This window comes from Hipposideros armiger, unplaced genomic scaffold, assembly GCF_001890085.2.
Source record: "Hipposideros armiger isolate ML-2016 unplaced genomic scaffold, ASM189008v1 scaffold_482, whole genome shotgun sequence".
NCBI lineage: Eukaryota > Metazoa > Chordata > Mammalia > Chiroptera > Hipposideridae > Hipposideros > Hipposideros armiger.
Window position 1 is genome coordinate 439,262 of NW_017731832.1, and position 13,688 is coordinate 452,949.

The 13,688-nt window shown below is 41.5% G+C and overlaps 2 protein-coding genes across 4 annotated transcripts in view; one reads left to right on the top strand and one right to left on the bottom strand.

Moving 5' to 3' along the window:
* The first annotated feature begins 572 nt into the window (after window positions 1-572).
* Window positions 573-6,240, top strand: KLHL10 (kelch like family member 10). 2 transcript variants are annotated; one of them, XM_019667010.1, is made up of 5 exons: window positions 573-861; window positions 3,024-3,513; window positions 4,245-4,862; window positions 5,446-5,595; window positions 5,809-6,240. In XM_019667010.1, the coding sequence occupies exons 2-5, from the start codon at window positions 3,094-3,096 to the stop codon at window positions 6,181-6,183; spliced, it is 1,563 nt and encodes a 520-aa protein (XP_019522555.1). In that variant the 5' UTR covers window positions 573-861; window positions 3,024-3,093; the 3' UTR covers window positions 6,184-6,240. The 2 variants fall into 2 exon arrangements, with proteins under 2 accessions (XP_019522555.1, XP_019522554.1); XM_019667009.1 differs by having other exon boundaries at window positions 573-923; window positions 5,809-6,217.
* A 146-nt stretch (window positions 6,241-6,386) lies between these two features.
* Window positions 6,387-13,688, bottom strand: part of KLHL11 (kelch like family member 11) — a 12,324-nt gene continuing 5,022 nt past the window's right edge. Inside the window, exons 2-3 of one of the 2 annotated variants that reach the window (XR_002126724.1) lie at window positions 10,556-12,317; window positions 6,387-8,235 (exon numbers count right to left, since the gene is read on the bottom strand). Coding sequence is in view for 1 of the 2 variants with exons in the window: in XM_019667114.1 (XP_019522659.1) it covers window positions 10,736-12,317 (1,582 nt within the window). In the remaining variant the exon portion in view is untranslated. Of the gene's footprint in view, window positions 8,236-10,533; window positions 12,318-13,688 lie in introns of those variants that run through there. The other variant, XM_019667114.1, reaches the window with a different exon arrangement.

Genomic DNA, 13,688 nt, shown 5'->3' on the forward strand with positions numbered 1-13,688 from the left:
AGGAGGGTGAGGGTCCCAACGAGTTGTGGTTACTGAGTGCCACTTTTCCTAGAGCAAAAATCCTAGCAAGTGTCGGCATTTCCAGGCTTACAGTTGGCATGACAAAAACAGCCGCAGGTTGGGAGGGGATGTGACCGAGCCATTAAGTGACACCCGGATGGTGCTTCCTTAACAGACCGCTCCTCATCAGAAGAAAATGAGTGACTACCTCATGTCCCGAGAGCAGGAAGGCCCTAGACAGCTGGGTCAGAATGAAATTCTAATTAGCTTGACTTCTCCCTTCTGCCTCTTCTGACTTGGTTTCCTTGAACTCGGTGTCTGAGGAGCCAAGGGTGGAGCAATGGTAGAAGGTAGATGGATGCTATGGAACTGGGCAACTGAAGTGGGAACAGGAACCAGAATTAATCAAAACTCTTACATGGTGTTGGTGGTCACAGTCCTGCTCTGGGTACAGGGACAAAGGAGGAGGTGTGGGGTGATCTTCAGCTCAACAGTGTGGTGGGGGAGGGGGTGAGGGAGGACAGGGACAGGAAGGTTCCAGAACTTGAGAGCACAATCCTGAGAGTGATCTCACTGCCGGCCGAGGATTCTGGAACTTGGGCTGCCTGATGGGCCCTATATGAAAGATGTAGTAGGGAAAAGGAGCGACAGCTGGCTAAAGGGGCCCCCCACAACCCTCCCCAACACCCCTAGGAGAACAGCCTCTCTCTTGGCTGGTCCCAGGGTGCAATGGACATGGAGAGCATGGCGGCCTCCTCACGTTTCCACCAGCCTCACATGGAGAGGAAGATGAGTGCGATGACCTGTGAGATCTTCAATGAGCTTAGGCTAGAGGGCAAGCTCTGCGACGTGGTCATCAAGGTCAATGGCTTTGAGTTCAATGCCCACAAGAACATCCTCTGTAGCTGCAGTTCCTACTTTAGGTATAACAGGGTTGCCAAACTAAGCCAGAGGGGGAATTGGGCTCATTTTGAGACGTTTTGGTTCATTTCATGTTTCCCACCCCATCTTCTTAAGTTTAGGGAAACTGCCCAAGTTCTGGACTCCTGTAGCCTGGCTCCTTTGTCTTCTGAAAAGGCACAACTTGGGCCAGAGCTGCTTCTCTCTGGTTTTCAATTAGATTTCAAGCAACCATGGGTGGGCCAGCCGCTGTTTTCCTTTGCTTCTCATTCAAACCAACCTTTGGGAAGCTTGGGCACACATACTGGGTTTCCTCCTTAAACCTAGATGACAGTGCCACTTCAGCCACTCCTACGCCCCATCCCAGTAGAGATGAGCTCAGACAGGGTGATAAATTAACAAGGATTGAGGGAATGGGAATGGGGATGAAGGGAAAGAAACCTGGCAAATTTATCAGAAGAAAAAGGGAGTTTGAGCCCAAACCATTGTAACCCAGGAAGTGGAAGGGCTCTTTTGTTCACGAGCTGAAAATGTTTGAGTAATCAATTCCAATCAAGATATAACAAATGCGTCTCACCTGTTGCTAAAAATTCTCATTCACCTAGGTCTACAAAAAGTCCAAATAGTACATGTTTTAAGCTTTGCAGGCCAAACAGTCTGTCGCAACTACTCCACTCTGCCTTTATAGTGGAAAAGCAACCATAAACAATACTAAATGACAAGGCATGGCTGTTTCCAATAAAATTATTTATGGACACTGAAATTTGAATTTATTATTTCCTGGTGTCAAAACATACTTTTCATTCCCCCTCCATCTAAAAATGTATGAAACATTCTTAGCTCGTGGCAGTACAAAAAGAAGAGGTGGGTGGAATTTGGCTCAGAGGCTGTAGGTTTACAGACCCCTGCTCTAAAGAAGATTATATCTCTATGCCCATATTCCCTTAAACCTCCTAGAAAAAGGAAGCAAAGTATATTAGGGCAGGGAATTCTGTCTTGTTCAACACCTAGAAAAGTATCTGTCTACGTAGTGGAATAGTAGTCTTTTATTCATTCAATATTTATTTAATGTGCTCATTTTGTGACAGGCACTATAGTAGGTACTGGAAATAAACCAATGAATAAAGAGATAAACATTTCTGTTCTCATGAAGCTTACCTTCTGGTAGAAATAATAGGCATTAAATAAATCAAATACATATCAGATCATAAGTTCTAAGAAAACAAGGAAACTAGGGATTGGTGGGTGGCAATTTTAAATAGGATTATCCCTTTGCTGACAAAGTAATACTTGAGCAACGACTTCAAGGGGAGGAGGGAGAAACATAAAGGTGTGGGGCAGCCTTCCAGGCAGAGGGAACAGCAGGTACAAGGACCAAAGATGGAAGCATCTCTGGTGGTTCAAGGAAAGCAAGGCCAGCAGGGCTGGAATGAGTGAGGGGGAAGGCGGAGGGAGATACCTCAGAGAGGTATTACTGGTCCGGATCTCAGGGGACTTTTGTAGTCCCTGGTAAAGACTGTATTTTACTCTGAGTAAAAAGGGAAGTCAGTGGAAGGTTTTGAGTGGAAGAGGAACACTCTGGTGACTGAGATAAGGCTAAACTCTGGAGGTGTCAAGAGCAGAAGCAGGGAGATCAGTTAGGAGGTGACTGCTAATAATCTAGGCAAGAGATAGTGGTTTGGACCAAGGAGGTAGCAGAAGTGACTAGGTTATGAACCTGTGTTGACTGAACAATACTTATTTAAAAAGTGTATTGCTCAAGTTTAATTTCCTTAATTAAGCAAGGTAGAATTTGGTGGGCAATGGGTTGGGCCAGAGGAGACCTGGGTCTTACTCCCAGCTCTAGATCCCAATTTCTTCATTCACAAAGTGCGGGAAGGGCCTCGTTATCATGAGGAGGATAAGAGCAACCAAAGTCAAAGTTCTTGGAAAGGTTCTCTTGCCCACTGTATAAAGCACAGTCTGCCCTCCCCTTCCCCACCCCACTTTATTCCCAATATACTCACTGTGCACTCTTTGGAAAATGTCCAAACTCTCAACAAGAAAAGGTAGGGGAGGGCATGGCAATCCAAAGAGAAATGTTTCGGTGGCTGTCAATTTCTTTCTTTCTTTCTTTCTTTCAGAGCTTTGTTTACAAGTGGCTGGAACAACACTGAAAAGAAGGTATACAACATTCCTGGCATTTCCCCCGACATGATGAAGCTAATTATTGAATATGCGTACACCAGGACCGTTCCTATCACTCCGGACAACGTGGAGAAGCTGCTGGCTGCTGCAGACCAATTTAACATTATGGGTATCGTCAGGGGTTGCTGTGAGTTCCTCAAGTCGGAGCTGTGTTTGGATAATTGTATCGGCATCTGCAAATTCACAGACTACTACTATTGCCCGGAACTGAGGCAGAAGGCCTACATGTTCATACTGCACAACTTCGAGGAGATGGTGAAAGTCTCAGCAGAGTTTTTAGAGCTTTCCGTCACTGAACTGAAGGACATCATTGAGAAAGATGAGCTCAACGTCAAACAAGAAGATGCTGTATTTGAAGCCATTTTAAAATGGATTTCTCACGACCCCCAAAATAGGAAGCAGCATATTTCAGCTTTGCTTCCCAAGGTCAAATTTAATTATATTTTGTGGAGTGGAGTGCTTAATTGCTCATGTTTGGTTCATTTATCCCGGAGGGATTGTCCTGAGAGCCACATTCAAATGTTTGACAGATTCCAGGGCTGTATTTACCTGTACTTCTATAGAAGGCATCTTCTTCTGGTTTCTGGAATTTTGCAATTTTCCTTGCCCTTGGCATTGCTAGTTCCTTCTACCCCAGTTATATTCTTTGACCAAAATTCTCCAATAGTGGGGGAAGGAGCAGGACAAGGCCTTCAAAAGAATTCTAGAGGGTCTTCCTCTCACCTTTTTGTCTGTTCTGTGAGTTCCCCAAACTCAAGATAGAAGTTGGACAAGTAACCAAACCATGAGTATTGCACTCAATTGTAGCCATTTGGTGCAAATTCATGTTATTTTACTTATAGAGACATAGATATTCAATTATGGAACAATTACTACAGCTTTTTTTTTTTTGGTCTAATAGTGCTGTCCAGTGGCCAAGGAATGGGCTAGCTCACTGACCATTTGAGGTGTCTGTCTTCTGTCTCACTCATTCTCAGTATCCAAATTTATACCACCTCTGAAAAACAAATATTTTAAACTGTGAGTTGTAAATTTCAAAAACAAAGCAAAATATGACCCTACTGTAATTCAAAGGTAGACTATAAAATGGGATTAAGGATATGGGTTTTCCAGGCACCCTCACCTCACCTAAATGATTTTCTGCATTTCCTTCTTAGGTTCGCCTGGCCCTAATGCATGCTGAGTACTTCATGAACAATGTTAAGATGAATGACTATGTCAAAGACAGCGAGGAATGCAAGCCAGTCATCATCAATGCCCTAAAGGCCATGTATGACCTAAACATGAATGGACCCTCTAATTCTGACTTTACCAACCCACTCACCAGGCCCCGCCTGCCCTACGCCATCCTATTTGCAATTGGTGGCTGGAGTGGTGGGAGTCCTACCAATGCCATTGAGGCTTATGATGCTCGAGCAGACAGATGGGTGAATGTGACTTGTGAGGAGGAGAGTCCCCGTGCCTACCACGGGGCAGCCTATTTGAAAGGCTATGTTTATATCATTGGGGGGTTTGATAGCGTAGACTATTTCAATAGTGTTAAGCGTTTTGACCCAGTCAAGAAAACTTGGCATCAGGTGGCCCCAATGCACTCCAGACGTTGCTATGTCAGCGTTACAGTCCTCAGCAATTTTATTTATGCCATGGGAGGGTTTGATGGCTATGTGCGTCTTAACACTGCTGAACGTTATGAGCCAGAGACCAATCAATGGACACTCATTGCCCCCATGCATGAACAGAGGAGTGATGCCAGTGCCACAACACTCTATGAAAAGGTAAGACTCGGGGGTGGGGGGGTGCAGGAGATGTGAATGCAAACAAGCCCAGAAATAATGAATGCTCTTCTTTGTTTTTCTGGGGTGGATGGAAAACAGAAGTGGCAGTACTCAACTCTGTAGTACTAAGTCTGTCAGATAACTAAGTGGCCCCTTGCAATTATCTTTGCTTATTTTACTTACTAAAAAAGCAGTGCATGCACATGTGGAAAAAAGAAACTCAGATTGTACAGACTGGTACCAAAAGTGTCCCCACCACCACCACCACCACCACCATATACAGAGGGTGCCAAAAAAATGTACACACATTTTAAGAAAGGAAAAAAACTATTACCATTGTAATAATCTATACCGATAACAAAAGATGAATACAAGTCACGTTTGACTTCTGCAATGACAAGAGATGCTGAAAGTGGTTACCATCAATGTCCAGACACTTCTGATTATGGCGAACTACTGCTTGAGCAACGTTGACCTAAGTGTCCACTTGTATACATTTTTTTGGCACCCCAGGTATACACGCCCTTTCTTTCCACTCCCCAGAGGAAACGGTTTTCGTAATCTTGGAACTGTCTTCACACAGGTCTATATATGTGGTGGGTTTAATGGAAACGAGTGCCTGTTTACAGCAGAAGTGTACAACACTGAGAGTAATCAGTGGACCGTCATAGCACCCATGAGAAGCAGGAGGAGTGGAATAGGTGTCATTGCTTATGGAGAACACGTCTATGCGGTGAGTTTATCTTGTACCACCACAGAGACGATACCCCTTGATTTTCAATTAGTAAATAGCTTTACGCTACTGTTGGTAAGCATCTGACAAGCTTTTTTTCATGGAAGATAGTGGAAGAGGGAGGTCTGAAATCACTGGTCCTCCCCTAAAAGGGCCTCCTAGGTGAACAGAAGCAGAGCTTAACAGTCAATCATTTTCCTTTGCTGTCCACAGGTAGGCGGCTTTGATGGAGCCAATCGACTCAGGAGTGCAGAAGCCTACAGCCCCGTGGCTAACACTTGGCGCACGATCCCCACTATGTTTAATCCTCGTAGCAATTTTGGCATCGAGGTGGTAGACGACCTCTTGTTTGTGGTGGGTGGCTTTAATGGCTTTACCACCACTTTTAATGTTGAGTGCTATGATGAAAAGACCGACGAGTGGTATGATGCTCATGACATGAGTATATACCGCAGTGCTCTGAGCTGCTGTGTGGTACCAGGGCTGGCCAATGTTGGGGAATACGCAGCTAGAAGGGACAACTTCACAGCACTAGCACTGCGAGAAGAAGTAAAGTACTCCGCTTCAACAAGTACCCTACCTGTATGAGCCTCTTCATTTAGCTAATAAAAAGTCTAAGCAATAAGGATTAATTCTTTTTTTAAATAAATGGAGTGTTTAAACTTTTAAGAGTATTGGAAAATGTTCAACTTAAGGGAGCCAAGGGTTGGATGAATGAGGGAGTAAGAGGGAAGGTAGAAAGCAACAGTGCATACTTAAAAATGAAAATAATAATAATCACACAGTGCAAACCAGCTCTAATGAAATACATTTATTTAAAACTTACATTGAGATGATTTAACACAGAACAAGATAGCTTTAGAAACATAAAACAAGCTATTTTACAATGCAATGTCTCAAAGTGTCCTAAATTCCACATCTCCTCTGACTGACGGGAGATAGTCACAATTATACTTTCAGTAAAGTAGGAGCTTGGATACTGCTGGCCCCCAAAATTCACTGTATATCAGCTTGAACTACATATTTATTTTACAGATAACTCAATGAGCCCTAGCACAGGGATCCTAAGATCTTCAAACATCTAGCAAGCACTACTTTGCACGAGTGCATTATGCAGGAGGATCAAGTTAACAGCAAGTGCTCTACTATATGTGCTTCACTGTCAGAAATTCGCAGTAATGGTCATATAGCGTAAGACAAAAGCCCTACAAAGGTAAGCAACAAATAGCAGTTATTTGGCTATCTAAATTCCTCGAAGCAAAATGACTACTATATTATGTTATTGTTATTGTATCACATCACTCAACTATGAGCTCTTTTGTTTCCAATGACCAGAACTCATTATAATGTAAGCATTGTAACAAAAACAAAAATGGACTATTCTCAAGAAAGTAATAAACTGGAGTGATGAACTGTGCCAATTGTTTAACAGTTAAAAAAGGAGACTGAACTGTTTCTCAAATATACTACAGTTAAACAGCAACCTATCAGCACCCTATTTTTCTAGTGTATGCAGAGAACTTGCTTCACAATTCTGTATGTTTTCCAAGGACACAAAAGTTGGCCAATATACACTTTTTATTTAAGCTTAACTTGAGGAAAGTACAAAAAGAGTCCCTTTAGTTATGCTTCATTAGGCCAAGTAACTAAAATACACAATTTAGCTTACCTGTCTACCTACAGTATAGTGTTCATATTAGAATTATGAAGCAGAGAATAAAGTATTTAAACACACCACATGCTACACTAGTCAAGAAACATGAAGAGGAAAAAAGTGTGCCCTAGAAACTGCCTTACCAGCAGCCTAAAGAGTTTAACATATAAAAGCACACAAATCTTCCATAAACACTGTCTTTCCAGCTCCAAACATCTGTTCTATATTTAAAAAGTCGGTATGTTAAAATGTTTTGGTCCCAGAACTACTATACAAAACCAACTGATCGAAACAAAACTGATGTCAATGAATTCTGAACTTTTTTTAGAAAAAGATTTTTGAATTGGCACAGCAAAAGCAAAGTTGAATACCAAGATACACAAGACTAATCATGCAAATAACTGTGAGATACTTAAACAGTAAGCTCATGACTGACATTCTCAATATATACCACTGATTTTTTTTTAACCATAGTGGGTAAGTATAGTTAAAAGATATCCGTTATGAGACAAAAGCAGCTTCATTCAAAGTTATGTATTGTTATTACTTTTTGTATAATCAATTCCTCTCTGCGTTCCACAAAACCAAAAAAAAAATTTTAAAGTTTGCTTAAATACATTTTAAAGCTGTCTTTTTAACTGCTTAAATTATCAAGCACAATCTTTAAGTTTTCATCAAAAAAGGAAATTTCTTTCCCAAACAGCCATTTTAGGCTGGTCATAATCAGAACCTTTCCAAATACGCCAGGAAGTTATTTCCAGTTGAAAATTTCAGAATGTCAGCCTTGAACAGATTTAAGCAAATCTGGTTTCTTTCCTGATTAACAAGTTAGTTCGGATACCTCAGAAACATAAGTTATTGATGTGAAGTCACACGTGTGAATTCAAATATGAAAATTAGAAATTCAGTAGTCAGGAAAACCTGCACACATCATCATGCAAGGAAGGACTTACCCCCTTCTTTTCACCCATGGCCTAGGCTGCCTGCTGGGTTAAAAAACAACAATTTCAATCAAGTTTTCAAAACCAGATTATACCTAAATCTTACGATTTATAATTTCTACCACATTTTGTGAAATAAAGACAACCCTCCAAATAAATTAGTAATGATTGTCTCAGAAAACAACCCTACGACAAAAAAAGAAACCCAAAATCCTTACATCACACTCTTCTGGAAAGAAACTGGTGTCCTAGTGAGCTACTAAATTCCTTAACCACCACGAAGAAAAGGAAGTTTGCTAGCAGTCTATCAGAGAGAACTGAGGACTTCATTCAAGGAGCTTTTTTCTGTCTGACTTGCATAGACCTCTCACAACTAAGAATTAGCACTTCTCAGAATCCAATGGCTTTTATTAAAATACAAATACATGGAAATTGAGAAAATAGTAGAGATGGGGTAAGGAAATATGTCCTCATATAGAAATATGACTTGTAGTTTCCTACCCCAACCCCAGTCTAAAATGGTTTTAAAGCAAATTTCCAACATGTTTATTGAAACACTTGGTCCTACGCAGGGATGCCAATTTAGACATTTTAGGGAAGTTCTTAGTATAGAGTTCAAGGGCTAAACATTAATAGTTTTGCAGCCAATTGAGAGCCAAAATTTCTAGTTGTACTTTTTTCTTTTGATGTTTGATACAACTAATAAGGAGGTTAACTCTAATGGAGTAGGGAAAGAAAAAAAATCACTGCACTTAAAATTCAACTTCTAGAACAGTATTCTGGAATGTCTAAGAAGGTAGAGATAGTCTGAAAGAAACAAGGAAAATATACTAGACCCACACTGCAAACAGTAGGAGCAGGAGTTAACTGAGTGCTAAAAGAATCAACCTGAGTGCTAATTCGTATAAAGCTTGGGAGTGTGTAAGAGAATCAGAAGAATACATAAAAATAAATAAAAGCTAACTACAGCTTTTTTAAGAGCCAGAATTATGCACTTAAATTTGGTATTTTTGGCTCAGGTAGAGTTTCAATTAAAGTCCAGGGCAACTGGATAAGACATTATAACAATTGGGGCTGAGAAATAATAAGGCTTCTCTTTAGTAACATTTCTCTAAATTGCTATTGCCTTCCCATTTTGAGAAAAGTTTCTTTTAGAAAGGAATGGGGAGGATTCTATACAATGCATTAGAGCAAAATTTAAAACTGAAGGCATCGAGTGTCGATTGTCATAGGCATTATTTACACTGATTAACTTATCCTCAAATAAGCCTGCAACTCCTGGAAAAAAGCGTTTTAAATTTTTTTAATGCCTTTGATTTCTCAGTCTATACTAATAATATTTCTCTTCTTAGAGAAACAAATTTCACATATATATATAATGTCCTCTGTATTCAATCAATCAGCTAAACATCAATACTCTTGCCAACTACCATCATCTCAGAGAAATGGCTTGAAGTCGTTAAGTCAATTGCTAAAGAAATGAAAAATATTCAAAATGCATGTGCCAGTCACAAATTTCTTATCAGTGATCTCTTTTAGAGAGAAAACAGTATTTCTATATAAACAACAAAATACCAATGCAAACATTCTGAAATCATCTTGCTGAAATATTGTGCTTTTTTTCCCTTCAAATTTCAGTCTATTGCACATACCTCCTGCAAAGGAAGGCTAATGCATAAGTTCTGATCTTTTCAAAACCAACCATTCAGGAAAAAAATGAAAAGGAGTATCAAAGTAAATGTGCAAATAAAATTGGTGTTCAAAGCATGTTCAAAACATAAGTCCCTAAGACAAAGGAGATATAACTTCTTGGCAGAAAAACAGCCAAGTAACCACCACCTGGTTTTCCCACTTGTCTTTAAAAAGATCTTACTGGGCTGGCCGAGTGGCGCGTTGGTTAGGAATTGGCTTGGGACGCCAGCTCTGAGCAGCAGGGCCGGGGTTCGGATCCCACATTACGGCCAGTGACACTGTCCTCTACAGCTAAGATGGTGAACAACAGCTCGACCTGGAGCTGGGCAGCGGTGAGTCGCCGGTGACAGCGTAGGCTACAGTGAGTGGCTGGGAGCCAGCGTGAGTGGCCAGCAGCCAGGGTGAGCTGCCAACAGCTGCCAAGAGCCGTCCTGAGCGGCCATCCAATGGCAGGGGAGTGACTGCCTCACCCGGGAAGAGTGCAATGATAATACCAACGTGGGCCTGTGAAGCGACGTCCTCCACAACTATACTGAGGAACCAAAGGACAGCTACTTGTGTGTTCCCCTCCCCCAATTTCCCAATAAAATCTTTAAAAAAAAAAAATCTCACTTAGCTAGCACATACACAGAAACCAAAGACAGAAAAAGATTGCAAGCTAACAAAATATTACCACGTGTTGAACTGAGTTTCCCACTCTGCAGTTTTTCAGCTATATTTCCTTTCTATGGGGCAATAATCCGTTCAGGTAGAAAATAAGTTATCGACACACTTTTTCAAGTAACAGTCTGGATGGATATCTTCAGCCTCACAAAACTGGTATAACTGTTATAAGCTGCACGTATTAGAGAACCTAGCATTCAATCTGAGAACTTGGCACTCGCCGCATGTTTAGGGCATGCCGATGTATTTCTTGCATCTGTCTGATCCGGTCCTTCTGCCACATTAAGTTTTGAGGCATAGGATATCTCTGTGTGCCATGCAAGTACCGGTATGGGATTCTCACGTGACAAGCCGTGGCCCTACAGCGAGGCTGCGGCATGGGAGGAAGGAGCATCCACCTCTTTCTCTCAGCACAGTATCGGTAGGCTTCTTTCCGATACTGCTTATCAATATCATCACTGTTTTTCCAGCCTCCAATGATGAAAACGTCATCTTTGTAATAGCAAATGGCTGCTCCTTCGATGCTCAGGACTTCTGGAGGTAAGCTTTCAAGGATCTCATCGGAAACTTGGCTGGCAATTTTCCTTACTGCCTCTTCATTTTCTAGAGAATAAGTCTTGGGACAGCATGATGCTGTCTGATAGAAGTTTGAGTGAACCACGGACATCTGGAAAAAGCAGTAATTGTCAATCAGTGGCAATGACTCCACATCCTGCCACTGTCGCGTCTCCGTATCATAGCAAGTAATTACAGCCTTTAATCCGTCCTCGGTGTCCCGGTCCACAGGAGTCCGGGCGGCGATGTACACAAACCTGTCCTCAATGGCCAGTGCTTTGACATCTCGGAGAATCTTTGGTGCCGATTCCAAGTTGTGCCATTTATCAAGCTCGGGATTATAAACAGTTACATCTTTAAAGCCAGGACTAAAGTTGCCATGTCCTCCAATGCTGTAGAGTTTCCCTTTGACTTCTGTTAGCCCAAAAGAATGCTTCCTGGTCATTAGGCTGCAAACGTGTTCCCACGTATTCAAATTGGGGTTATATCTTTCCACAGTTTTAGCAAACCCTGGCTCCATTGATCCAGCAACATACACATAGGACTCTGTTACTGCTACAGCATGTCCGTCCAGGTGATTATGAATATGGGGCAGGTTTACCCATCGGTCCTCATCGACAAAATATCCGACACATTCACTTAAATAGTCTCCCCCTTCTGACACGCCTCCAATAACCATGATCACATCCATGTTTTGCCCATAGCGAGGTAACAATGAAACATGAGAAGCGGGGTGCTGGAACGTGCCAGACTGTATGTTCTCGGCTCTCAGGGCATGCCTCTCCACAGCGTCCGCCACTAACTTGACGCATACTTCGTTATTAGCCACCAGCCGCTCTGGTTTGACATGCCGAGTAAGGTAAGTGGGTTTCATCTGGGACAATCTGAGCAATTTAAAAAGTTCTTCAAAGTACCTCTCTCTCTCTTCAGCATTTCTCTGAACCCACTTCAGAACCGTTTCAAAGAGAACCTCTTCCGAATCCACTGTAATTTCCAAGTCCGACAGCCAGTCTCGAATGAGGTGGAAAGGTAAAGTATAAAACTCCTCGTCCTGAATTACTTTGTGGAAATTTCTCCGGATCATGTCGGCAGCTTTCAGAGCGAGCTGGCTCAGGGTATACATGTGAGCTAAGCTATGAATGGCCACACAATTAGAGAGATGAAGTTTTTTCTTGAGAAATTCTCCACAAAATTCTTTTAAACGAATTAATAGGAACCTAAAATCAAGAAAAAGAAGGATTTTCAAATGTGCATATTTTATGTAGTTGCATTTTGAGAGCATCTGGATTATACAAATTGGAATGGTTAAGTGTCATTTCACTTTGTGCCCAACATCTGAAAAAAAGCAAATTCCCCCAAATTAAAAAGGACTATGCTGAAAAGTATGTTTAAAAGCATATATAAAATAATCTTCATGTATTTTTAATTATTTATATTATGTGGTTTATATATAAATTATATATTATGCATAATACATCTAATACACTCACACACACACACACACACACACACACACAAAATGGAGTTTTTAAATTATGTAAGGTTTTCCAGAACATATCCTTTAATAAAGTACAAACAATCCCATACTTTATTTTCACTTGAATTTGCCTTGGCAAAGGTGAATCCCAATTCAAACTTGTCGATGTCATTCTGCCCTAATGCTTGGAAAGCACCAGCCTCTTTTTCAGAGAGGCAGGGTCTCGGTGTGAAAACTTGATTAAGCATTGACTACATGGCACAGGGACTGTGGCTCCTAGGGAGTTCTGTTTGCTCAAGTATCAGAAGGAATAGCAGTGGCAGCTGTGTGTCAGAGGTTTAAATCTCTTCACCAGAGCTTTCTACCTGGTTTGCCAGTGAGGGCAGGGGCTGCTGGAGTGGGTGGCGGGGAGGAAGTGGGCTGGAGCTGGGTTCTCACTAAAGCCGGGATGGTAAAGCAAACTCTAACCTCTGAAGAAGCCAGGAAATAAAACAATAACAATAAAAAACACATGTGTAGGGCAGTCCAGGTTAAAAAGAAAGTGGTTTGGCATATAACTGACTAGAAACTGCCCACCTAAATGTTTTTTTTACAGATTTTTATTAAAATATAGCTAACACACAATATTATATTAGTTTCAGGTGTATACCATAGTTATTCAACATTTATAGACCTAAAGAAGTGATTACCATGGTAAAAGTCCAGCAACCATCTGACACCATACTATGCTATCACAATATTACTATTTTCCCTATGCTGTACATTAAAATCATCCCCATGACTTATTTGTTTTATACCTGGAAATTTGGACCTCTTGCTCCCCTTCACCTTTTCCCTCACTTTTTAAACTTTTTCAATTACACTTGATATTCAATATTATTTTATATTAACTTCAGGTGTACAGCATAGTGGTTAGACGTTTATATGTTTTAAGAAGTGATCCCCCTGGGGCCGGCCGAGTGGCATGATGGTTAAGAACTGGCTTGGGACGCCAGAGGGCTCCGGTTCGGATCCCACATATGAGGGCCAGAGACACTGTCCTCTACAGCTAAGATGCTGAATAACAGCTCAACCTGGAGCTGGGATGCTGTGAGTCGCCGGCGGTAGGCTG

Bases quoted from the DNA above. Each gene is read 5' to 3' on its own strand.
- KLHL10 (XM_019667009.1), top strand. From the start codon at position 730: ATGGACATGGAGAGCATGGCGGCCTCCTCACGTTTCCACCAGCCTCAC. The intron at 924-3,023 runs GTATAACAGGGT...TCTTTCTTTCAG, and splicing joins AGCTGCAGTTCCTACTTTAG to AGCTTTGTTTACAAGTGGCT. The intron at 5,596-5,808 runs GTGAGTTTATCT...TGCTGTCCACAG, and splicing joins ATGGAGAACACGTCTATGCG to GTAGGCGGCTTTGATGGAGC.